Source organism: Nipponia nippon, unplaced genomic scaffold (genome assembly GCF_047370975.1).
Source record: "Nipponia nippon isolate SJK-2023a ecotype South Korea unplaced genomic scaffold, ASM4737097v1 scaffold_3, whole genome shotgun sequence".
Classification (NCBI taxonomy): Eukaryota; Metazoa; Chordata; class Aves; order Pelecaniformes; family Threskiornithidae; genus Nipponia; species Nipponia nippon.
The window spans coordinates 106,456,229-106,474,579 of NW_028262347.1; the positions used below are offsets into that span (position 1 = coordinate 106,456,229).

The 18,351-nt window shown below is 41.7% G+C and overlaps 1 protein-coding gene across 7 annotated transcripts in view; it reads right to left on the reverse strand.

Moving 5' to 3' along the window:
• The window catches only part of VSTM4 (V-set and transmembrane domain containing 4), a 76,270-nt gene that overhangs the window by 41,480 nt on the left and 16,439 nt on the right, over positions 1-18,351 (reverse strand). For 4 of the 7 annotated variants that reach the window (XM_087764455.1, XM_087764458.1, XM_087764459.1 and 1 more), the window contains exons 5-7: positions 15,091-15,124; positions 9,936-10,042; positions 9,039-9,100 (exon numbers count right to left, since the gene is read on the reverse strand). In XM_087764455.1, coding sequence (XP_087620581.1) covers positions 9,039-9,100; positions 9,936-10,042; positions 15,091-15,124 — 203 coding nt within the window. The other 3 variants (XM_087764454.1, XM_087764456.1, XM_087764460.1) reach the window with 3 other exon arrangements.

Genomic DNA, 18,351 nt, shown 5'->3' on the forward strand with positions numbered 1-18,351 from the left:
TTTCTAGTATGTAATAATTTGATTGAAAATATGAGGAAACACACAGGAGGTTCAAAATTGTGAAGGGTATACAGTTTTCAGCAAAGGATGCGTAATAACAGTGCATGGAAGCCAACACTACGTTAAAGTACCTATGGTAGCCAGGGTTTTATTCCATACACTCTTCTGTACTTCATTTATCAACCACATGTTTAATTTAATTTTGCTGGTCTGTTTGTCCAAAACCAATTTTTTTTGAACAGGCAGGGAAAGAAAACTAATTCTACGATTCCATCTCTCATTTGGATTGGATAGCGTTTTGGCAGTGTAAACCTGGAATCCTGCCACCACCTCCTTTTTGGAACAATAACGTGACTTTAATAACTGATGTTATAGGTGGGACTGATACTAGGGCAGAAGAGGAAGAGACAATGAATGACTGGCCATTCACCTCCCTCTTTCCATCCTGGCTCTTCACTTAGGAGGTCATTGGGATTTCTATGGCTACAACATCCTTTCCTGAAAAATTACATCGTTGTTCTAAAATAACATGGAAATGATTTCTTCAAATTGAATTCTATTCCAATGTGACATTTCTAGATACAGTCTTTATCTTGTATCTCTGGTTTCTTGTCTTGGGATCACACACTTTGCAGAAATATAAATTAGGAAGAGTCATCATTTTCCAGTGTATCTTCTGGCAAATGCAAAATGATTTCTCTTCCAGATTTCTTCCAGTTTAATTTTAGTTTATTCCAGTCACAGGGCTTCCCATGGGCAACTATTCGAAAGAGTTCACTTACAGGAACATTTTTCTTAATAAACAATCTGCAAAGTCTATCATGTGAATATTTAAAAGAAACTAAAGTATGTGTATACATAGATTTGTTTTTATTGGGTTTGTCCAGTATATAAATGTATTATAAATGACCTAGAAGGGCTGGGTTTTTACTGAAAATTACTCTGATTTTTATGTCATAATTACCAGGAATGTCAATTTTGCTGTTCCTAGGCTTAGCTGGTTTGTTTCTTGGCAGCCTCAAGGATGTTTACTGTGAGCACTGTCAGACTGAAAGTTCTTGAAGTTTTAACTAAGGCCACTTTTATCCAAATTTGTAATTAGGTATGAAGAAAACAAGCAAATAATAACCTCATAAATTTAACTTGTCTGGAAAAACAACTGATGCCAACTTGCACTTACAGATTGCTGCAATCTCACTGTTCCATGACCACACCAGTCATCATGAAGATGACAAAATGAATGTGACTTTCTAATTAAAAAAAAAAATAAAAATCCCCTGATTCTAGTTTACTAGCAAAAATAAGCAGAAAAGGGCTCACTTCCTAGTTCACTTCGATCTTAAATATTTTAGTGACTACTTCTTCAGACATTTGCCTTGGAATTCAGTGTCTATATGATCACATGTGATGGAGTTTTTGTTTGGGATATGATGGAGAATGACTTTAATACAGGACCAGGGCAAGAAAATTATGTTTATAGACCAAATTGAATTTTCACCTCTGAGTTTTCTGTATTTAACAAGTATATGTCCCAAGTTCCAGTCAGAGCTTCAAAATATTTTTAGTAACTCAGATTTCGTGCAGCAACACTTGAAAATGAAACCCCACCCTCACTGGCATGCCCTGTGTTCATGGGTGAATGGATTAGGTCAGCAAGGATAAAACCTTGCCAATTATGCATAGGTTTGCTGGCCTAATTGCCAGTACATGGCAAATTGCCACGTATGGACTGGCCACGCTGTGCTGTTGGATGCACACTGCAGCGCCAGGGGGATGTTCTAGGAAATGCAAATGGGAAAGGTACAGAGTCAAGAGGTGGTGGTGAGGTTTGTTTGATCCAGTCTCTAGGAATTGCACTTCTCTCCAGGTTACTCCACAGCACAAAGCAAGCAGCCCTGCTATGAAGTAGCTCTTTCTTAGCAAGAACATGCTGGAACTACCATTTTTTCTCCCCCTTTCTCTTGCAAAGGCCAAACTCAGATCTTTGGCCTTTTGCCTTTCATATTTGAGAAACATCCTGTTTTGTATTCACACTTGGTAAAGAGTTCCACAGGAAAAATGCAGATACTGTCCAGATGGCACAGCTCAGGAGCATCCTGTGTCACTGCCTGAGCATACTCGGTCAGAAAGTGTCTAGACAGGACTCTCCAGGCCAACTGGATGGGCTTTGGCCACAAGGACAGTTTGTTGCTTCTCCCTGCATGAATGCCCAGATGGGAGGAAACTGCATACTGTGCACAACCTAAGGAAAAGGGGCTTAGCCCATCTTTTCCTCTGCATATCTCCTTTTCATAAGCATCTGGTTTTTTGAAGCTGTGGGAGGGGATGGTGTATGGCTGCCAGCTTGGCCATCACTGGAGGGTCAGCTAAGGAGGTGAAGGCAAGAGTGTGCTGAAGCAAAGATTCAGCATGTTTGATGGGCAGGCTGCAACTCCCTTGTCTGGGCCACCAGGACAGGGGAAGACAGCACATGCTAGCAATGGGGTTAGGCAGGATTTTGCAAAGTTAATAGTGAGAAAACCCACTGTAGCTTCAGAGAGAAAAGGATTAGCCTTTGACAGTCCTATTTTTTAATATACACTGGAAAACCACTCTCTCTAGAATGTGTGGTCTTTCTTGTGCTGAAGTCAGTAGTGCTCCTCAGGGCCATAGATACACTTTATGCTCAAACCCTATGAACTTCAGTGGGATGACTCCCTCATCAACATAGTAACTTAACTCAGGAGTCAGAAAGAGATTTTTTTTTTTTTTTTTTTCTCTTTAGAGCTTAGGGTGTTTACCAATGTCAGTGTCTTGATTGCAGGCAGAAAGCCAGAGATTCTCCTGGAAGAGAGGAGCTTCAAAAATTGCTTCTGCAGAACTTCAAGAAAAACTGAAGCTAGATCTGCAAGATGAGTTATCCCCTAGAAATGCAACTGCTGGCCAGTAAAAGCGCTGAAATACCAATGGAGCCATTGCCTTCTCAGTGCCAAAGCTGAGAAATATGACATTAGAAAATATTGGGAGTAGGAAGTATGACTTTTAGTGGCACTATCAATTAAAAAGGACAGGTTCTTTCCACTAAGATGCATATTTTTTACTCCCTAGAGTAAAAAATACTTCCGAGACTCCCTGGGAACAATATGTACAACAATTTGTGAAAAGTCTTTCAGCATTGCATCTAAATTTTGCTATTGAATTCCACAAAAGTTATGGTAACAAATTCAGGGACAAAGATGATTTACTTAAATCTCATTGAATGATTTTATTTTAAAGAAACAGAATCGCACAAATGTAGGGCAGGTAGTGACTCTAAGGGGTGAGCCAGTCCATCTTTTTTCATTAACAGAATTAAATATACCTGGCAGAGGTTTGTCCAGACTGTTTTAACAGCTTCTGGGGAAGCCTTTGCTAATGCTTTATTTCTTTTACAGTTGCAGCGTTATTCCTAGATTCTAAACCAACACTGCTTGAAATCAGGCTGACTTCTTATCCTTCAAAAAGACCCAAGGAAGTAATTAAAGGTTTTCAGTTTTCTGAGGACGCTTTTATTACTCCAAATGTGTCATCACACAAAAATCATCTGCTGTGGGATTTTGTAAATACACAAGCCTCGGCACAATTCCAGCAAGAGATTTTATGTATTTATGCAAACTGTTCCTTCTTGGGGGTAAAGATAGCAACCTGTGATCTGAATGGGAAAGCAGGCATAACTCAGCAGTTTTGAATATGTTGTGTTCTGAGTGTCATGTGTATGTGAATGTGTAAATTATATTCATGTTCCTATGGACATCTCACATCCTAAGGAGAGACTGCAAAAAAAACCCCACCAGTATTATTCATCTCACAGAGAGATAAATTATGTGGACTGGAATATTCAAGAATCACAGGGAGTCAAGGAAAAAAATGTTCACCACTTCTTTGTATATCATACGTACAATGTTACTTGAAGTCTGTGGAGATCAATAACGCCTTAAGAAATTGGGAACTTAAATCATCACCCATTGTTACACATTGTGGAGGAAACAACTCTTCTAACAGAGGGTGGCATAGCTTTTAATTTAAAACCATCCAGCAGAAAGGAAGGCCTGATTGTTCCCAGATCCAGAATTCACAAATTATTGAATAGCTGTATTTCACTTCCTTTTTCTTTCTCAAGGAAAGGGCCAATGGTACCTACAGGTTAAGACTAACGAGGAATCCTACTAGTTGTGCAAAAAAACTGACTAGCATACCTTTCCTAGCTAGCTTGATGCATATGGTATAAGACTGGTTTGAATGATGTAGTGCTTAACTGTAAGATGAAAAAGAAGATGGAAAAAAATCAGCTCTGTCCATCAAGTAGAATCTTGCAATGTGTAAATTTGTTCCCAGGTTGCAGTGAGGCTGAAGCTTCAGGACAGCAGGCTGGAGCACAGCTTAGAAGGCACAAATTCCCCAGCAATCAAAACCCAAAAGCAGCTCTTTACATTTGACAGCTCTGATGTGGTAATCAGACTGCAGATAATTCACTCACACATCTAGACCCCTTTCCCTAAAGGACTCCAAGGTCGCTGGTTCTAATATACAGTGGATCTTGTTGGTTTGTTGTACAATGGGAAATGCACTCCTGAAACATAAAAGTCAAAAGTATTTTTTAGGTGAAGGAACCTTAAGCTTCTGGGCAGCTTTAGGAGCACTCATCTTCATTGCTTGATTCAGGAGTATACACTGATGTAGAACACTGAGCTAAATGTAAAATGTTGAAAACTAGATTTTGCTGAGTACTTGCAGATGATGAGACCAAGTCACAGCCTTCTCAGTTCCACAGGTGTCAAACCTATGTCAAGTTCCTGCTCAAAACAACACCCTTCTGCTTTGCGAACATGGCAGTAGCAGGGAAGCTGTCCTTTGAATGAATACTTGCAAATTCCAGACTTTCAGACATGTTACTCATTACAGAGTCAGCACTTTCAGTGCAGGGACTGTCCTGACCTGCACTGGCTGGGACTCAACACATTGTCAGCACTTAGCCTATAATGATAAATAAGGATGGGATTTTCAAAGCTGCAGAAAGGAACCTGAGCTTCCCATTTCTGTTACATCTGTAAAAACCTGGGAATGCAGATCTCTGAGCTGGCTCAGCATAAAATATGTAAGCAGTGCCTGAAAAAGGCAGGCGGGCGGGCAGATGGAGAGCAAAAGATTATGCTTTCACTCAAACTTAACAAAATGACTTCCAGAAATTTCCCTCAGTCTTAGATAACCATAAGCCCTTCCTGTTTCTCAAGTAGCTTTTACATCATCATCATCAAAAGAAAATCTCAGTGATCATGTGGTGCCGGGCCACCGGTGATCCAATCCATGCCGAGATAAACAATGCTGTCTATGCTGTATGAGCTGAAGGTAGAAGGATGCTTCTCTTAAATAGCTCAGCTATGGTCACTGAAAGCACTCTGCTTCTGAAGTCACACAGGACCAATATGTATTCTGTGGTGGGGAACAAGAGAAGCCAGATACACTCCAATAAAGAACTTATTCAAGAGCTTAGTTAGTGTAGGAACAGCAGAAGCCAACTCTTATGTACTGTGTGCTTTACACATTGCAATGTGTTTGACGAACTAAGCCTGAGGGAATCATTTGTAATACAGGATGTATTTACCTGATTTCAAAGCGGGACGATTATATGACTTAGCAGAGGCCACGTAAGCCAGCAGCAGAATCAGGAAGATTCCCTATAGCCTGTCTTATCTATGCAGGTATTCTTCCCTGTAACATTTAGTGTGAAAATGATGAAGTCAACAAAAATTTTGCATAAGTAAAGATTGCAGGATTTGGTCTAACCAGAAGTCTCACATCCTTTCCATTGGCTCCAGTGAGTCACACAGGAGCTCCTAAGCTTGGTGGTGCAAACTTTCATGAAAAGACACTGAAACCTTTTCATTCAGATGATGTTCTATAACTGACACTCTTGGGCTATGACAACTAATCTCTAGGAGGCAATGAAAGGCTTACCAGAAAATTTGGTTGAGGAAGTATAAGATTTATCTCTACCAACTCAAAGGGCTAAGTACTTAAGGCTATAGCAGAACAGCCCTTAGAGAGCAGAATTTGTGGGCCCCTAGAATTTTCTTCTACCTAATGACTCTCTGTGCTTCTTACATGCTATAAAAAACATCCCTTTTTGCATTTCAGCATCTCTATTTCCTTTGATCTGTACGCATTTCTCATTGATGCTAATAGAGAATGACACTGATGGGGAATATTTTTGCAACAAGGGGAGCATAGAATTGTTATTCTGGCTAAAGCAAAGGCAATATGACTTAAGCAGAGTTTTTAAAAGGCTTTACTCAAGGCTGGCAATTGAGCATGATACTAGGCTTTCTCTTTTTTTTTTTTTTTTAATTTTCATTGAGATTACGTCCATAATTTATCCAGGTTATTGTATTCTTGTAAAATTATACTGCAACCCACTCTAGCATGTTAACAACAAAAGAAATTCTCTAGCTTATTATAAACATCTTTCAAGAAACCAGAAACACATGTCCTCTGGAAATAATTTTGCTGGTATTTAGGTTATTACAAAAAATTTCCCAAAACACTGGAATTATTTTGTAATGTTCCCTTATACTCTAGCTTGTTTGCTTAGGTTTTCTAGAATATTCTCCTGGTGCTCTGGTGTGGTACCTTCCTTGGGTTGCACAGGGAAGCTGCAGAAGAAGTCCAGAAACTCAGCAATTTGAGTCTGTTTTTGCAGTGATGATTACCTAGTAACTATGTGCCATCAATGAAAAAAAGACCTAGTGCAAACACCAGCTGTGCAATAATTACAGTTGGAAAGAAAAAATTATTTTATCCTGCAGAGATTTGGCAGGATGACAACAGTATTTTTTGCCCCAAAGCAGACTGAAAATTTAAAATCTGAGGAATTTTTAAGAATTAAAAAATTGGGGAGACAAGTATGCTGAAAATCAATAAAATGTTTCATTTAGATAAATTTTATATGTCTCTTTCTCTGTAATTATTACCATTTTGTATCTTTGTTGAAACTTCTTTTACTTCAATTACTTTAAGTTCCTCACTGATAAATCATTTAAATGCAGAAAAAATTGATTTTTTTTTCTTTTTTCTGAGAATACTAAAACATAGGGGTTTAAATAACTGTGTTGTAAAGGAGGGCAAGAGGAACAGAAATGGGAAACAGCTCTGGCATGTGTCCTGCTCAGCTTCTGAACATGCCTTATAGACTGACTTGGGTTTAGTTTACTTTGCCCTTTAAAGTACTAGTAGGTGAGTGTGGGTCTTGAGAATCCCTTGAATAATATTTGTTGTATTACTTTTTGACTTAAAACTAACTCATGTCCATAGATCATGTGTTTTCTGCAGGCTGCGATGTCTCTCCAGATGCCAAGGTGAAATATGAAAGGGAACAGAGCAGAGCCAGACACGCGTCCAACAGCAAGGCACTAAAACCGAGTCTCCTGGCTGCACGCAGCATACGGATCCTCAGTTATGCTAGGGAAAACAAAGCTGATTTCATTGTTTGAAAAGGCTTTATTCCTGCTCACCTCCAAACAGTTTGAACCTTGACTGGGGTTGCACAGCAGGAAGGGAAGAGCAAACAGCTATTTGTGGCCTACATCCTTGGATTTATTCCAGAAAGAAAAAGCATCTGGAAACAGATTTACCTCAAGTTCAGCATATGTTGATGTGCTTTATTGACCTGCAGGAAGAGCCTGAGTGCTTTAACTGATGAGAGCTTTTCCTCGGAGGACTGAAGACTAACTGATTTTTGATGGAGCCGTGTGCCTGGGCACAGTGATTAATGCAGCGTGTGCAGCAAAGGGTGGCTGTTATTCCCTGATGCCAAATGTGCTCATCTGTGTCTTTGTCCTCTCAGCATAGCTTTGGCCTGACACAATTACCTACATGGATATAAGGTTTTTTTCATGGACTTTTAAAGCATTACCTCTTCCTCTACTGAAACCTGACCTGTATGAGCAGAGCCTGCCAAGGTGCAACCCCTGCAGGACCAGCAGAGGAGAGATGCGCTCCATATCCAAGCAGCAGCATTGCCTAGGATTTTAGCTGAGATGTTCTGAAGTCACCTGGCAGGTATACTGGTATGTCCAGGTATCCTGGGTTCTACCCTGATCATGCTTCAAAGGGCAGTGGTTATTTGGGAAGGTTCCCAATTCTAAACCTCTTCTGAAAGTGAAGCCATCACAGAGTCGTTCAGGTTATTCACATGGCCTAATTTTAGGTACCCACCTTCACTTAAGTTAGGGAGTTACCACTCTGAGCTCTCTCTATTGCCAGAGAAGGGAGAAGGGATCCCCAAAAGGCAATTTAGAGCATCTAGTCTGAATTAGTAGGAGCATCAGGCTCCTACTCTAACTCATCTCTCTTTCTATTGACTATATAGGGAGCCTAGCAGACCAGCCTCTTTATATAGGCAGCTGAAAATAGTTCGTGTAAAACTCTGTGTTACCCCTGGATGTCTTGTCAGGCATTGTTATGCAGAGAAGCATCTCTCCATCTATTTGATTTGTCTGGTGAATATCTGCAGGGTTTTATCATACAGAAACTCATATCCAACAGAAACTGCCATGTGAGTTTTTCTTTTCCTTAGTATGAGCTGTATACGTACATCTCATTCCTGCAACTTCAGTTATTCCTGACTTACATCACTGTAGGGCAGAAACGGGTACCCTGTTTTTGACTTTAAAAGTCTCAAAATCAGTGTGACCAGTGCAGTTGTGATTCTGTCAGTAACTGGTATTTCTTCCAAAGCACCAGCTGCCAGGAGCATGTGAGAATCAATAGCAGGTTTCTTTTAAGAACAGGCTAAATTTGTCGACACGACAACTGCTAGAAAGCTGGAAAACATAATCCAGCATAACCTAATGCTCAAAATTAAAAGACAATTCATCACTTGAGCAAGTATTACTTAGAAAAAAAGGAATTGTATGATTTTTAAGCCAATTTATAGTTTCTGAACCTAGAGTTCTGGCAACATTACAACAATTTTATTGAGAGAGAAGAATATGGAGAAAATAACGTCATAGAAAATTACTTACCAGGATCAATTTTCTTTGAGGTTTCAAGAGCTTGGGCTTGGGAAAATTATTGGCTATTGGAGCTATGGAAATAAATATTAAGGGATCATTTCATATTATCATCATTCACTGTCATTTTTAGTATACGCATTAGCAATTTATAAATTACAGATTAATAGCAGATTAAGAGCAAATACATGTACTTATACCAGAGTTTAACTCTATTTCAGGTAAAATTTTACAATGAAACATAGGGCTTATGAATTAGAAAAATTCATAAGATTAAAGAATCTGATATGCAAAACATGCTGTTTGTGTGCGGAAGCCAGAGCAAATACACCTCTTGAGATCTGGTCACTTGTGATCTAATGCAACTAAGCCTTCAGGTCCTTCCCCTCCTCTCTGCCAGTGGCTCAACACTGGCAGTAGTGTTCAGAAAGTTCACCCAAGAGTTTGTGTGATTAGCCCTGAAGGCAATTGCAAATCCTCTTTGAAAGTGAGGTTCCCCAAGAGGTTGATCTTTGTCTGCTCAGCTTGTTTAACTTCTCAAGTGCACCTGCAATTTTAAGAGTGCAATGTGCTGGCTTCTCTCAGTGTAACTCCAACATGAAATTTCATCTTGCCTAATCTTCTCTTCGAGCAGTATGAATATTCCTCTCTCTTCTCTGATTAGTGGGAGCTGAGACCTCTCGCCTGGACTTGGTGACCAGCTTTTCAACAGCTAAAGCTGTAGGGAGGTGAGAGCCTGGTCCCAGCAGCAGGCACGGGCCATTTCTCCCCCCACTGACAGCAGCAAGCACAGGTCACCCCACAGGCACAGTCAGTGGCAGAGTGCAGGAGTCCTGACATCCCATGCTCTGCTGTCCCTCCATGGTTGTGCTTGGGATTTGAAATACATCTTCATCTCTGTTTTCATACCTTTTGCTGGGATGGCTGGTGGCTGCTCCACTTTCTCTTTCTTTTTCTTTACCTTCTTGGGCTGTAGAGGGGACGTGCTTGTCACACTGGTAACTGTCTCCCCTGAGCTGCAAACCAGAGACCCATAGGTGAGGGAAAAGTGAAGGCAATGTAGGGAAAGACAGTTTGTCCCAGTGAGTTCATGCAAACACATCACCTTCCACTTGTAAGAGTCCCTGCCTGACAACTTGCATTTTGACCTGGGGATATACTGAAAAACCTCTTACAGGGGTTGGAAATGCTCTGGGTCTCGCATTTTTTCAACCATACAGCCTGGCTCAGAAACTCAGGAGTCTGATCTGCCCTGGCACAGAAAATGCAAAGTGTCAGGTTTAAACGACTCATTTCATAGCACCTATTCCTTAAAAACATGTATGACCCCACTGCTGCACCCAGGATGAGCTTGTACCCTTCTGTCCTCAAGGGCCGGAGGCACAGATGGGTTAGGTGACTTGCGTAAGCTCACAGGGAAAGCGTACGGCAAAGCCAAATCTTCGATGTGGTTTCTGGGCTAAGACTGGCTGAGGGGCCAGCAGGCCAGGAGAGTGTGCAGCATGCCTTCAGATAGCTCACAAACCCACATTTGAAAAAGCTAGGTTTTTAAAAGAGGCTGGTGTGCTCAGTGAATCTAAAATGGAGAAACTGTGCCCTGATCTCTAAACTCAAACATTCTCCAGTACTTCCATGCTGAAAAAGCACTAGGAGGTATGAGGGAAGAGTACAAGCTATACAGTAAACAGACTCCTGTCCAAGAAAGCTTCTGTTTGGACTATTACAGTTTAACATCCTCTAAGTCTGGGTTTTTTACCCTCAGCATCTCCCAAAGTCTGAGGTAGTATATCCTGCTTTGAATATTTAGAGCTTGGATACGCAGTCAGGTTGCAGCGATTGTCACCATGTGTCAGCTGAGCTGTGGTAACTGACTGTGCAGGCGCTCCTAGCTTGCAGCTAACATGAAATGAAATTGTATGGACTTAACTGGTAATGAAAGAAATTTCAACTTACAGCTGGGGTGGGAGGAGAGTGTATAGCAGTTAGTTATGATGACTATGGTGGTGGAGGTGACTTGGTAAGCAGTTGTTGCTCAGATGCATCTGACCATGGGCTTGCCCTGGGAAAGATGAACGCGGTATGGTTGTGGGGACCTTTCTGTTCTGTGCTGGCGAGTTACACCACACAATGGGATCCAACCAGGGTCTCCATAGTCACAACACTGACAGCACTGAATTCACTGAATTTTAAATCATTTGTCCCAAGTTGCTGTTCCTTTCCAGGTTCTTCTGCATAATGAAACATTCCCTTTATATTAATAGAATAATATATTCAAACTGGGCCAAAGTCTTAATGAAAGTTAAGATGTCTCTGCTATTGCCCACACAAGAGTAACAAAATAACAGACATTATAATTTTACACAGCTGTAAATCCAAATGAATGTCACTACCATTGGTAAAATCACTCTGGATATACCCTTGCGTAGATTACAAAAAGCCTCTCATTTGCTGATTTTCCTGAGTTCTGTTCCATATACTCAGTCCAAAACATAGGTTTGCTGCCAAATGTTTTTTAAAGTGTTTAAAAGGTAAAATATTTTCATGATTTATAAATAAATCACATCAATTATGTAAACTAAGGGTTGTATTAAAATAATTTCCAAGTCTGCCTGCACTATTGTGAACCTATCCCACAACAACCATTTGTTTCTATGTTAAAATCAAAACATGAAATTGTTTAAAACCAACAGGAAATGAAACTGTCCTGCCTAGCTCCATTGCCCAAACACAACAAACTGCAGCAAACTACCAAAAAGGGGACGAGAATGATTTTCTAATGTTTTTTGTTTTAATAATCCAAGGTCATTAAGGCAGATGTGTAGCTTAAAGATACTATCATTCTGATACAGCTACTTTAAGCACGATATATGAAAAGGCTTAGTGTCAATTCATTGCATTAGTTATTGTCCTGCTTTGCTACTGAAAAAGTGAAGCTACAGAGAAATGTATTTGTAGCTTACACTTTTCTTTTAAATGCCAGGGCCATACAGGGTTAACTGATTCTGGGAGATACAATAACCATACTTGCTGTCTTAGAACTGAGCTCCTCAAACCAAACAAGGAGGCTCAGAAAAGACTCCTTGGCTCTGAAACACAGCCTCTTTGTAAGCTTGTCTTGTTCCATGTCTAAAAGGAAAGTTAGTTTTTTATCTCCAGCTCCTCCTTCAGCCTCCTGGCTTCTATTTCAACAGTGTCACATTGTGCATTTCTTGAATGATCTAATGAGTTTTTAGAGAAAAAGAAAAAGACAGGAGTTTGGGGGAAAAAACTGTGGAAGGTGTCTAACAATCATGGCACCAGGACAGCAGTTTCCCTAGAGGTCATGGCTGGTATTTCTGGAACATTTTGTCCCAAGAGCTGGCAAACTATTGCAATTTTGGGCTTTACTATCCCTATTAGAATCAAGGATGTGGGACTTTTCCTGTGGTTGTATAGGTCAGCTATTCCCTCTTGTCTGCAGGCGGATGACAAAAAATTCACCCGAGTGAACTGGGAGCTGCTTTGATATTTTCCAAATAGGGGAGCTGTGTGAGAAGGCACCAGGGGAGGACTGGGTAATTGGTTCTGGTTCAGCCTGGCAGAATTTGCTCCTACGCTGTTAGATCGGCACCGTGGAACCAAGGCATGAGATGGACAGCTTTCTCAAAGCTTTTCACTTTTTCACCTCAAATTATTTGCCTCCAGAAGAGCAGTCACTGAAGGACTGGAGAGTTCAGGCCAAAACAAATAAATAAAAGACAGAATTCCTATTTTGAAACCTACACCTCCTTGGGGTTTCTGGATCTGAAAACTGACAAAATGAGCTAATAACAAGGAAGATAATAATAAGGAGGATATTTAAAGAAAGAAAACCCCAGAAAATAGAATTAGGTGGTTTGGAAAGCCCAAAATAACTGTACTTTTTATTTAGGTATTTATTTTTAAAATGTGGGAAAGAAATAGTTTTTGGTAAACTCATTTTTTTTCCTTAATGTGTTATTGGTCAAGAAGCAAACCAAAACCCAAACATTTGCTTTGTTCTACTCAGGAAATCTGGATTTAATTTTCTTTTCTACCATGGCCATTTTGTGAGACCTGGGGCAAATCACTTAGCCCTTTGTGCTTCAGATTCCAATTAAGTAAAAACACCATTATGATGTCAAGACATGAAATATTTTAAGGTGCTTAGGTATTACTGCAGTGGGAGTACAGACATTTCTTAGACACCGGACTATTAATGTAATTTTGAAATCGGATTCTGCTCTGAGTTTGAAATACCACTAAGGGAGTTGGGGCTGAGCCTCTCTAATCAAGGCTGAGTTTTGCACAGCGTAGTCATTTTGACTGGTGGGAATCTCATGCAAATTAGTTCATCAGTTTGGCCTAATGGATATTTAGACACTGGGTTTGGGGTCTAAATATGTTGAACTAAGTTCCGAGACAAGGAATGCGCAGGTGAAGAGAAGTGAGTTCAAAGGAATTAATCGTTTGTGTTTTGAGCGGAGGGTGGAAAATAAATGGTACCAAGTGTGAAACATAACAAAAATTATGATACTGGTAATACTTTCACAGCTATTTAATTTTAAAGCCCTGAAGTCAATGCACCTCAGACATGCATTTGTGGGATCAGGGCTTTCATTAGCGTATCTTGCCACACTGAAATACATGAAAACTTATTTTTATCCATGTAGAGTCATGCATTTCTTTCACTTCCAGAGACTCCATTTTACAGTGAAAAAATCATGTTGGCTTGTTTTCCCCTGCTATTGAGCTTCCTAAGTTTAGTGCTTGCAGTAGTATCACTACCACATCATGTATTCCCAGACAGGCAGATTCTGTATTACAAGTCTTTTTATCTGACTGCCATGCTCCACTTTTTCAGTCAACTTTTCAATCGGGCCTTGTTTTTTTTCCTCCTCTTGTGTTCTCTACCAATCATCTACTTTGATTTCCTCCCCCTCCCGCTTCTTTTTTTTTGTTTTTGCACTTCCAACTTCCAGCAGCTAATGAAGAAGAAAGAGAAAACATTCAGGGAAAAATGAAAACTGCTGAGCTGTCTCTCTAAATTTTTGGTGTGGTGGAATGGCTGGTCAGGGTCACAGAACAAAGATCTTTCCATGAATAACATGAAAGTTTCAGTTTGTACTGGCCTCTCTTGAACCCTATTGCTTTGTTGTGACTTCACTTACATCCGAGTGTTGGTTAGATTGAACACAGCAATAATACCATGAGAATGCACTAAAAGTTACACTATTTGAGGATCTAGGATATGCTATACTTGGCATTGAATCTCATAGTATCTAAACAGAGAAATAGTATGAGAAATAGTATCTGTGATACCAAGTTGTACTGAATTTAAACTACAAGCTACAAACACATGTTTTATGTCACTGAAAACTGGGAAACAGCTGTTCTTCTGTGTTGTTATGAGGCATCCCTCTTTAATCTTTTTTGTTTGTAAAATACTTCTGTCATCTTTTTTTTACTGCAATTCCAGCACAATTTATATCTCGAGAAGATCATACAATGGAAATTAGTTTTATCACACCACACAATCAAAAACTTTTGGCAGCTGGTGGTATTTAAAGGGAAGGTGATTAATGACTGCAGCAGAAGTATAATTTTTCCCATCACTTGGAGTCTTCAGCTGGGAATAGACTGTGGGCCTAGAAAATCTGCTTTTGAGCCCCACTCCCTGTTCCTGGGTGCAGGAATCACTGGGTAACATTATGGTTTGTTGTATGTACATGGATGGTTTAAGTCATTACCATCTGCTGAGGTGTTTGGAAACCCTAGAAAGCCACGCAGGATGAAAGCAGGCTTCTCCAGAAAGCAATTCAGAGCCTCAAGGAGAGACTTGTCACTGAAGAACTTGCAGGACCTCCACCTAGATAGCCCAGGTATATCTCCCTTATCATGCACAGCAGATGCTGGCTTGCAGGCATGTTCATGAGTCATGGACTTGGGACTCCTTATCCTCCTGTATGCATTTTGGAAAACATTACTCATCTTCTTCAGCATACATAGCAAAACGAAACCAGAACTGGTGCCTTGGGTTACAGTAAAGAGAAGTGTAATCTCCTACCTGTTCTGGGGGCATTTCACCAGGTAATGCTTCACTGTTAAAGAAAAAAAAAAAAAAAGAAAGAAAACACGGCTTTACACCAACACAGTTTATGAGTTACAAATGGGCACTGCAGATAGACCTGTGTTGCTAAGACTGTGGAGTTGCCAGGTTGTTACACTGGGAGAGCTGCTAATCGTCACCATACATTATATTGTGCATTAAAATGTAGTCTGACTCGAAGACATAGCTAGGGTTGGGAGAGGGGAATGTACCAAACAACACCAAAAATCTGCTGTGGAAGTGTTGGGCAACACACATTCCAGTGGTCAGCCCAGCCAAAAGACAGCTTGCTAAGGAAAAGCACAGCAGGCCAGTAATTTTACTTTGAAGACTTTTATTTCCCTTGTGGTGCCTCTATTTATTTTCAGAAGCCTGAAATAAACCATTCACCCACAGGAGCCACTGCTGTTCCTAATGCAAACTAGACTGTGGCCTCAGGCATAAAGGGATTGCCTCCTGGGATCGGATCAGAGGTCCAGTCCAGCCACTATCCTGTCTCTGACAGCTGTGTGTGTGAGCCGTATAAATCTTTCTGCTTCGTATTTGTTTGAATCAGTAGTCCTGAGCAAGGGCAGCTCCCCCCGCTGCAGCCTTTTAGGAGCCAGGGTTATTAAGGTCCTCTTTTGTGGCTTAGTGGCTTCTGTGCCCTGCACAAGCTGTGCCATGTGCTGAGTGTGGAGACGTGCAGGCAGAAGGAGAGGCTCTGGCTCTTCTGGTCAACCTACTGCCAACTTATTTCTCAGAAGGAAAAGAGGGTGCATCCCTGGGCCATGATGTGAAGATTAATACAACACAGACATCCCCCTCGCTTCATGTTCTCTGTTCTTTAAAAGGCCATGAAAACCAGACAACAGTACACTTACATCATTATGCCCCTCTCTACAGGAAAGTTTTCATATTTGGTCTTACCTGAATTCTCCCATTCTAAGGAAGGTACGCAGCTCCTAGGGGGGTGCATTTTAGTCCTAAGGAAAGGGGAGCTGAGAGCACTAGGAACTGGGTCTAACACAGGGGGGCCATGTCTAAGCCAGCCAAGGCAGTCCTTCCATCTATCTGTCTGGCCTTTTTTAGATGTGCAGGAGAACAGTAGGCCTGACCCTTCGGGAGCAAGGAGATGCTCATGTACACTATTGACATGCTTTTGAGCATCTCTAGGTATGTATATTTTGGTTTGCCCTAAAGTAAATCCTCCAAGCCTTTGAACCAGGGATTGGGAAGAACAACCACTCCTTGTAACAAATGGGCATAGGCTTCTACCAAAACCACAGAGGGGTTGCCAGCTGCAACCATTGCCGCTTCCCACAGCATCCCATAGCTGCCCTGTGCTGTGGGCCAGCCCCAGCTGCAGTGCCAATCCAATCAAACTGAGGGAGCTCCTTTGATGGAACTGGGTTCAGCATCACCCTTCTCATGTCAGATCCCTGAGCTGAGCCAGGGTCTGCTCAGGTTTAACAGAAAGACACTCCAGAGGGTTCATCTATTGCAAATCCCAACTTTTAGTTCAGGTATGAGTTGCTCTTTGTCCCAGGCTGGACTGTTCTTGTACAGGATTAGGCAGAGTTTTCCCTCCCTCTTCTCCTAGTGCTTACTTGGGTGTCTGCCTCCACTCCCTAGTTGGGGTGGGTTGTTGTGGGGTGGGGCAGGGCGGGGCGGGGCAGGGCAGGGCAGGGCGGGGCAGGGCGGGGCAGGGCAGGGCAGGGCAGGGCAGGGCAGATGATCCTCCTCATGGTATTAGGGCTGAGGAACTGGGGGAGGAGGTTGGAGTGGTGGGAGAGTGGAGGGGGGTGTTGGTGTCCCTCTGACAGGGATGGGGTGATTGGAGAGGTTCAGGGAGAAGCCCTGATAGGAATTTGCCTAGCAAGGTGAGGTAAGGAGATAGTTTTGGTTGTCCTGGGCCCCTGACCTGGTCTCAAGGGGAAGAGCAGAGCTAGGCTTCTCTTGAAGGACCTCTAAGAAAGGTGATGTGGCAACACTGAAGGTGCGAGAAGGCTGTGCCTGGAGCCTGCCTGGAGGCTTGGGGTGATGCAAAGGGAGGATTGCTTTGCTGTCCCTGTCTTTTCTCCTTTCCTCAAGGAAGGATGGACTTCATGATTTCACTGCAGGCTCTTTTCACATGAATACTAGCATGTGCCTAGTCCAGCCCAGGATGGAGCTACAGAGTGCTGAGGATGGAGAGGAGGTAAGGTAATGCTTTTTGAGGAGTGATGCCTTATTCTGAGTCTGAATGAGAGAGCACTGCTGTTGGCTGACAGGGTGGGTATCTTGTGGTCAGACCCTAAACCCTGGAAGGTGCCTCTGGAGGGGGTAGAGGAGTGTTGAGGGAGGAGGGGGCTCTTTGTGCCCCATGCCCATATGGCTGAGTGGAAACAGCATCTCCCAGGGAACTGCTGCTCCCTGGGGCAGAGGTTCAGGCCTGAGCCTGCTGTGATGGCCCAGAGGCTGTGGGGAGAAAAAGCAATACAGGGCTGGTGGAGACTGTGTCCATCACTGATGCTTCTTCCACTGCTGCTTCAGAAATTTTAATTCCCTGGTGCTTGACTGGATGCTGAGCCAATTAATGTGGCTCCAGAAAATACTCTGATCAGGTGGTCCTAGCTGAATGACTTGCCTGAAAATCTTATCATTGTATACTGAGCGCCTGTCTGCTAAGCTTTATTCTGTTATATTTGCATTGAATCTATAAGTTTAATGCTGCCAGTGTTTACTGGATAATGTTCAAAATCTAAATAAAAACTTGGTGAAGCCTGCAATTATTCAGATATTAGGGTAGTGAAGAAAGGATTTAGCAGCTCAGAAGAAATTACTCTGTTGTATATGCTTATTTTATATTATATTCTATATTATTTCTATATTTAACTGATGTTGGCTCAATGTAAGGAGACCTTTTCTCCAAGCTGCTTGTATGCTTATACCGGTGTAAATCACGAAAAACAGAAGCAAAATCTAGCCCAATGTCTGCTCAAGAAAAAACAGGATACATCAGTGTGTCTAGTGCTTGTGGCTTCAGAGTGACTCACCGTGACCATCGCACTTAAGTGCGGGTACTCCCTTGGCACAAAACCTTTGTCATCACTTAACAGGGTAGGAAGAATAGCATTGATCTTGCTCCTTCCTTTTGGCAAGCAGACTTGTTGGGGTCAGTTAGAATCAGAGTTACTCTACTAAGCACACTACCGGGAAGACAGAGCCACAACCTGAAATGTGTTTGTGGTCAGGCAA